This window comes from Apodemus sylvaticus, chromosome 8 (genome assembly GCF_947179515.1).
Source record: "Apodemus sylvaticus chromosome 8, mApoSyl1.1, whole genome shotgun sequence".
In the NCBI taxonomy this organism is placed as follows: domain Eukaryota; kingdom Metazoa; phylum Chordata; class Mammalia; order Rodentia; family Muridae; genus Apodemus; species Apodemus sylvaticus.
The window spans coordinates 70,238,513-70,246,885 of NC_067479.1; the positions used below are offsets into that span (position 1 = coordinate 70,238,513).

At 48.3% G+C, this 8,373-nt stretch overlaps 1 protein-coding gene across 1 annotated transcript in view; it reads left to right on the forward strand.

The window, feature by feature from the left end:
- Cryl1 (crystallin lambda 1) overlaps positions 1–8,086 on the forward strand; it is a 119,814-nt gene extending 111,728 nt beyond the window's left edge. Inside the window, exons 7-8 of the mRNA XM_052191348.1 lie at positions 7,055–7,161; positions 7,508–8,086. Coding sequence (XP_052047308.1) covers positions 7,055–7,161; positions 7,508–7,621 — 221 coding nt within the window. The 3' untranslated portion in view covers positions 7,622–8,086. The remainder of the gene's footprint in view (positions 1–7,054; positions 7,162–7,507) is intronic.
- The last annotated feature ends 287 nt before the right edge of the window (positions 8,087–8,373 follow it).

Consider the following 8,373-nt stretch of genomic DNA (forward strand, 5'->3'; position numbering starts at 1 on the left):
ACTTTAACAGAGTCCTCTTAAGTGGTAAAGGAGATGTAGAAAGAAAAAAAATGTTATTTGTAGTGTCAAGGCTGTATTTCACAAGAGGTATTGAGAACTGAGATTTCCCCATGTGGGTTGGGACAGAGGGGTAGGAATTGAGATTTTCCCCTGTGGGGGAAGGGGGAGAAGGGTAGGAATGTATTCCCTTTGTTTGGTTTGGAGAAGGGGCCTCACTCTGTTTCCAGCTTTCCTGATACTTACTATGTAGCCAAATTGGTCTCAGACATCAAGTAATCCTCCTGCCTCAGCTTTCTCAGTATTTGGATTGATTACAGAGTGTACTTCCCACCCCCAACCCTGCTCTGGGCCTGCTTCCCGAGTGGGTAGAACTAGAAGGGAAGACTGGAACAGCAGGCAGACAGGTTTGTGTTTAGCATGTGACTGATGTGACAGAAAGAGCTTTCTAGTAATGGGTGCTAGTGATCAGGAAGGGAGGGCTCGCATCCTGCACCCTGGATGAATTAAAGGGCCGTGGTAGATGTTGAGAGGACATTGCTGCCATGTGGTCCTTGGAGCTGACAGTCTGACTTTTGTCCCCTGATCCCACCCTGCTCTGTCACTAGCTCAGTCAGTTTCCACTAGAGCAGTTCATGACCAACCCTCAAGGCAGTATTCCCAGACACAGCATTACATGCCATGGTTGGATATATGATTTGAGGACTGGACCCACTCCACAAGCCCTGCAGCAACATTCCAATAACTGGGCCTTTCTTAAAGGCAGGGGCCTTGCCAGGGGCAGCCAAAGGGAGGAAGGAGCCTCCTGGCAGTTGCCGTGCCGCGTGTGGGAAGATCTTTGTTGAGTGGGAAGAAAACACCAAGAAGACGCCTTCATACAAGCGAAATCAGAGTCCATGGGCCACTTCAGATGTCCTTTCAGTCAGACCTTATGAGCGGGGAGCATAGCCAAGCATTTGAAGTGGACATGGGGCTGCCTGATAACCACCGTATTTCTTTTTCTTGAGAGAACTAAGGTAGTTAAGGGTTGTGCGAAATCAATAGGGAGAGAACTGAGAATGGCTTTGAATCTCAAACAAATAGAAACAGGAGCCAGGGACACCAGACACTCCAGCATCAGTGGGGTGGCAGACAGGAAGGAGGCCACAACCATTTTTCAAACAAAACTGATATGATAAGAAAGCTTAATTGGCTTAATATGATAATAGGGGTCGGATGTAGTTTTCAACTTCTGAGCATTCCAAAGCGCAGAGCTAGAATGTTAGAAGATCTGGCTGGGGACCAATAGCTCTTCTGGTGTCATCGGGAAGACATCAAGGTTGAGTGGGAGGAAGCAGCTTGGTTTGACTGACGTGGCTATCATCTCAGGTTAAGTTTTTAGGCGTAAAAGTTCCATTTCCCCCAACTGGAAACTCTAGGTACTCTAGGATTATTTATTTAATTTTAAAGCTTGAGGATAATTTGATTCGAGTTGGAGAGAAAACACCTGGGCAGGCCAGCCATAAATGTCAGCAGCCACCAGGAGGAGGGGGTGCTGAAGAGGAGATTTGCCTTTTGAGGGAGGGTGAGGAAAGCCTCATCAGCTGTGTGGGGGAAGGTTGGGGAAGCTTTGGAGATCAGTGGAGAATTCCCAGAGATCCAGGGAAAGTGTTTGCAGGCTCTGGCTAGTATCTGAAAGAAAGAGATACAAAAGAGAGAGAGTTACCCTTTGCTGAGACACCCCGCTTGTTCAGCTTGCCTCCTTGTCTACTTTTTTAAAAAGCATCCTTTGTGAAATAATGGGCTTTGTGAAATAACAGACTAGAGGTTCTGGCCAGGGAGACAGTTAGCTGAGTTCCCTACCCTGGCTTTCCTGTCGTCTGGTAGCTGCTACTGTTACATCAGCTACTTGATTCAGTGCACCTTCGTTTTCTCAGCTGTTCCCACAGCGGGGACAGCAACCACTCTGGCAGGTGCATGGGGGAGATGTGCAAAGACACCACTGGGAAGGTGGTTGTCCAGATAGATTATGTGCTTAATAGATGACCTTTCGTTTGCTTTATCTTTATGTTTTTGGTGGTGGTGCTGGGGCATGGAACCCAGAACCTTGGACATGTGAGGGTGAGCCACACACCCACGGTTTAACTGTTATCCCAATTTACCTTGTTGTGTTTAATGTATTGCTCTTCCAGAGGTTTTGCTTGTTTTTAGTTTTCTTAGTTCTCCCCAAAAGCTTCCCCCAAGCCAGAGGGAGAAGTGCAGAGTTAGTACAGATGAGGCCAGATGTTGAGTGAGCGATAGAGGGGGCCTGACAGTCAGCCAGCCTTGTTTCTTCACTGAGACTCTGGGCCTGCCCTGTCCCTGGCAGCTCTTTGGACTTTGTGTCTTGGTGTCTCTGTAGAGGGACAATATCTGAGAATCTGACAACCCCGTGTTCCCCTCCAGGTAAATTGTTTGCTCCTTGTCTTGTAGACACTTACCTGGTTTTGTTTTAGAAGAAAGCCTGCTGGAGGCCTTGTCTATGTCCAGCCACCATTGCTGGTGGGAATAGCTAAGCTGGGGAGGAAAGGGGAGGGGGCGGTGCTGGAATGGGTGCTGTTGTCATGACAACTTTGACCTTGAAGGACATTTGATGCTGTCATTCTGTTTTCAGGCCCTTCTGACCAGTTTTCATAAAGTCTGGGAAACCACCCATGTAGGTGTGGTTTCAGCATTGGGGAGTGTCAGTCAGGTGTGGGTGCCAGCCACGTACAGCATGGCGGGCCATGTCTCACCCCATAAACTGAGCAGATAGAAGGGCTTCCTGTTGGTAGAGATGCTAGGGTTAAGGAAACCCCCTGCTTGACCTGACAGGTCTCACAGCTAGAGAACAGTTAATCTAAATCTAATCTTGAGAATCAACTCCTTTCTGTGTATTGTTTATCCATAAAAGCATTTCTTAAGAAATTAGGTTCATGGGTCAAAGAGTTGAGAGCAGCAGTTAAGAGTCCAGGCTGCTCTTCCAGAGAATCCAGGTCTCATTTCCTGCAGCCACATGGAGAGTCACAACCACTGCACAGGCACATGTGCAGTCAAAACACATGACATAAGAATAAATACATCTTTAAAAAAATTAAGGCTTGGCTTCTGCAAAACCAAGCTCTCCAAGGGCTGTGGAAGAGCGAAGCTCATGTAGACAGGCAGGGGCAGAAGGAAGGGCAAAGGGAAGGCTACACTGCCAGGAAGAGAGTGTGGTGGTGAGGAGCGGGTGAGCGTAAGGCAGGGCTTGCCCCTTTCTGGTAGAATTGGTATTTTAGAGAAAATTTCCACTCAGTTTTTTTTCTCTCATATAGAGAAGTACAATTTTGTTGCATAGGAGGAGAATTGTGAGTTGTATCAGAAATAGTTTTACCACATCTTATTCTATGTTGAAGAAACAAATGTCCCATGGACACTGGAGAGATGGCGCTTGTTTTAGCAGAAGGCCAGGATTTGGTTTCCGGCATCTACGTGGCAGCTCACAGCCATTTCTGTTGCCCTCTTCCAAACTCCACAAGCACCAAGCACGCACACAGTGCACACACATCCAGGCAGGCAAAACACTCATGTGCATAAAATGAAAATATCAATAGCTCTACAACAGAGAGAACGTTCTAGAACATCTCTGTGAGACTGGAATGTGAAAAGTGAACGCGTGTAGAAGGAATGTGAAGTAACCCAGAGACAAAGCATGGTGTGTAGATCAAACCCCGCCCCCAAGCTGCTGTTTACATTGGCCGGGGAGGGGAAGCGGCTCCTGAGAGGGTCTTGGGCTTCATTTTCCCTATAAGCTCATTAAATATGCAGCCAAGGCCAACTTTCCCAGTTTCTCCTGTGATAGAGTGGAGACTGGGACCTTTAAGAGGTGGGATGCTGAGCCATCCTAATGGCTTAGCACCAAGCCCTGAACTTGATTCCCAGAACCCAGGTCATAGAAGGAGAGAACCAGCCTCCATAAGTTGTTCTCTGACCTCCACTCAAATGAGACAACACACACACACACACACACACACACACACACACACACACACACACACACACACACAATGTAACATTTGTTTTAGAAGGGGTGGGGTCCATTTAGAAACCAGTTATCCCACTAGGAGTGTGCCCTTGGGTGGGAATATTGGGAGACTGCCCCCTTCTCATCCGGATCCTGGCCATCGTGAGGTGAGCAGCTTTCCTTCATCGTGTGTTTCTATCACAGCACTCTGCTTGCCAACAGCTTGGAGCAATCTGCTTGGCTGAGCTGGGACAGCACAGCTTGGACGGCTTGCACACAGTGTGGTTAAGGCAGGTCTGGCTGCACACAGTGTGGTTAGGGCGGGTCTGGCTGCACACAGTGTGGTTAAGGCAGGTCTGGCTGCTCACAGTGTGGTTAGGGCAGGTCTGGCTGCACACAGTGTGGTTAGGGCAGGTCTGGCTGCACACAGTGTGGTTAAGGCAGGTCTGGCTGCACACAGTGTGTTTAGGGAGGGTCTGGCTGCACACAGTGTGTTTAGGGAAGGTCTGACTGTTCCAGCCCCCTCTGCCCCCATGACATTGCAAGTGACTGATGGACACAGTGTCAATGCTGGTCTCACCACCTTATTTACACATTGATTATCTTAGGAATTTTGTCATAATGATGGGAGCTGACTAACTTGTAATCTTTCAACATCTTTCAGGTATATTCAGCTCTGTATGTCTTGTTCCCAACTCCAAATGAATACACTGTAGTTGTGTCTAGATTTTATTATTGCTTGTGTGAATAAATAGGAAAAAATGAAACAAATGCTTAATTTCTTAAGGGAAAGATATACTTAAGTCTTTTTCTGGTCTGGTAATTCTAAACCACCTTGGAAGACTAAACATTGTTGGATTATTTATAGGAACTTGTAGAGATCTGGACTACTGACTTAACACCTATGCAGTGAGATCTCTTTAAAAAATTAGCCACTGGTTAACTGCAGGTGCTAATGTCATGGAAGCTGACCAGCTTTAATATTTTACCCTTCAAAACAATCTCAAGCTGGGTGTGGAGGATGCATGCTGGTAATTCCAACATTTGGGAAATAGAAATAGGCTAGCCTTGGCTACAAGGTGATTTTGAGGCTAGCCTAAGCTACATAAGACCTAATCTCAACACACACACACACACACACACACACACACTTTTACACAGTTTATTTTTTCAAAGGCTCTTTGGCACAGTGAAAAGGAAGAAAACCTATTTGAAACAAACAAGCTAGAAACCCAGACAATTTTGGCTCCTGTTTCGGTGTGGATCAAAACTAAACTAAACCCCAAACTAAACTCTTCTTTTAAAAGAGTACCTAGTGCTCATTTTTGCTTTACATCAATCAAATACTGTCTTCACGGAGTAGATGAGTCTGCGCAAGCTCTGCAGCTCTGTGTTCCAGCGTTCTACTCCTGAGGCACTGTGGCTCCAGAAGCCTGAATAACGCTCCCTGGGCTAGCTCAGGGGCAGAACTCAGTGCAGCCTCACAAAATGGAAAAAACCAAAATGGGCCAGTGTCAGTCAGCACAGCCAGGACTCAGAGCAATCTGACCGCTGGGGTCCGAGGCCTGGCTTCTGGCTTATCTTGTCTCTAACCCAGGCCTATTCATGCAGACCTGAGGCTCAGCATGTAAGGGAGGAAGAGGAGGGAACTGAGTGCCCTGGTGGCTACATTTTGGAAAGGTGCTCAGACTAGACCAGGCTTGTGCTTTCCTTCAGAGCTCATCTGGGTTTAATGCCTTGGCTTTAGCCCACACAGCCCTGCAGCTGCTTGGACTGAGTCTGCGCCCCTCCACATCCCCACTCATTTCTCCACAAATCCCTCATCCTGGCTGGGCTCGGCAGCCTGTGCACAGGGATTCAGGCAGGCCGGGCTCCAGCCCTCCTTCCACTGGAAGTGTAAGCCAGTGGCCAATACAACTCTGGGGCAGCCTCCCCACCCCTTAAGCACCAGGTAAAGCATAACCTGCCCTGGAGGCTCAAGAGTGTGGTAAGGAGGGAGTGACTGCAGCTTTTACATCTGGGGTTCATAAAGAATGAATTGAGGCCATTCACAATGATTCACAACTGAACTGCCCACACTTGGGAGGCTGAGGCAAGAGGATTACCGTAAGTTTAAGGTTATCGTGAGCTACAGAGTGAAACTCTGTCTCAAAACAGGAGAGGAGCCTGGAGATATATTTAGCACATATAAAACCCTGGATCCACGTGCAGCCAGCGAGGTGACACATGCCTATAAGCCAAGCACTTGAATAGTAGAGGTGGGGCTAGACATTCCAGGTCATCTATGCAGCCTGGGTTACGTGAGCCCCTGTATCCCAAAGAAAGAAAAGGTGGGAGGTAAAGGAAAAAGGGAAATGAAGGCATTTCCTTCATTTCTGCACTGAAAAACTGCACTGAAGGCCAGCATACACCCTTAACTGCACATGGTTGAAGGAGGTGCTTTCTATACATCAGAACACGAGTACCACTGACTGAGGACCCCTGAGATGCTCTGACTGAAGACCCCTGAGATGCTCTGACTCACTGAGGACCCCTGAGGTGCTCTGACTCACTGAGGACCCCTGAGATGCCCTGACCAAGAACCCCTGAGAAGGACCCCTAGATGCCCTGACTCGCTGAGGACCCCTGAGATGCCCTGACTCACTGAGGACCCCTGAGAAGGACCCCTAGATGCCCTGACTCACTGAGGACCCCTGAGATGCTCTGACTCACTGAGGACCCCTGAGATGCTCTGACTCACTGAGGACCCCTGAGATGCTCTGACTCACTGAGGACCCCTGAGATGCTATGACTGAAGACCCCTGAGAAGGACCCCGAGATGTGCTGGTGAAGGACACATGGCAGGCCTGAGGGCCCTGGTGCTCTTTAGGATTCTAGTTTCCAGAAAGTTGGATAATGACTCATGGGGAAGGTCCTGCCCACCTAGGCCAGAGGTTACCTTCTGCCTTTTCTCTGCAGATTCCCTTTTCCCAGGCTAGACCCTTTTGCATAGGTCTCAGTTGGGAGTTAGAGAATGTTGATGCTGATGCGTGGGTTCCCGCTTTCATGCCATTGCAGGTGTGATAAGCTACTGTGAAAGATACAGTGAAGGAATGAAACGTGTCCTCAAGACTTTTGGGCCTGTTCCAGAGTTCTCAGGGGCCACAGTGAAGAAAGTTAACGAGGTATGTGGACTGCCCAGGAGCATGCAAGCTGGCCCAGAGTAGCCATCCCTCGCCCATACCTCCTGTGGGCGGGGCTTTGTCAGCAGCTGCAGTCTTAACCCTTGATTCTGAAGGTTTCCTGACTGCCCATAGTTGCATCCTGATCTCCAGGATACCTAAGGACAAGGTGATGGTGACCAGCAGCTCACTTTGACTTTTCTTGGGGAATCTCAGGATCTGGAGCTTTTGTCCACTATGGGGTTTGGAAGCGGTATGCATAGAGCTGGCACAAAAGACAGCTACACTCCTGGCAGATTACTTCTTCTGCATGTGTCCTCTGTTTTTTCTTCCCCTTTCCTTCTCCCAGGACATGTGCATGAAGGTTCCTGATGATCCAGAGCAGTTAGCTGCCAGGAGGCAGTGGAGGGATGACTGTCTAATGAAACTCTCCATACTGAAGCACCAGATGCAGCCCCAGTGAGTTTCCTGTAATGCCGCTGCCCCTCCTTCCTGGCCGGCTCTCCTGGGGAGATGAGAAGCTCTTGATCCAGTCCCTGTGCAGCATCAAGAAGCCAAGGAAGCTGGCCTGAAGCCCCAGGTCTGCTCCCCTGTGTTTCCCAGTGGGCAGCTATAGAGGCCACGTATCTTCTGGTCACTCCTGCCTAACCCTGCATTGGGATCTCGAAGCACTGCTTAGGTTCTGAGGCATGGGCTCCCTGCCACCTGGGCAAACAGGCTGAAGATTCTCACCTTTTCTTTCCAGTGTGATCACACATGCATTTCCAGGTGATGATTTGCAGTTTTCTGTTAACCTTAATCTACTTCAAATGTATTTTTTTTGTAATCATTTTCTAATCCAACTCTGAGTGTCCCAGGACCCTGCATAATAAAGCAACTGCTTTCTGTTTGCCCATGCTGATTATTCTGAATAAAAGTCTTAATTGCATGAGGACAGTCTGTTTCTACACACACACACACACACACACACACATACTAAATAAATAATCATACAGTGCTCCAATTTGGACCAGTACTTTCCCAAGCTTTTCAGTGGTGCCCTGTGGTTCTCTGGTCAGAAATGTTTCCGAAGCATTGTAGGCTTCCCAACCCTGGTGATTTTCACGTCTGTAGTAAATGAAATGATGCAGAGTTCAGCCACAGAGACACCTGCTCAACAGTCATTTCTAGAACCTCCTACAACATGAAGTCTGTTCCGGGCACAAGCTTCCAGGA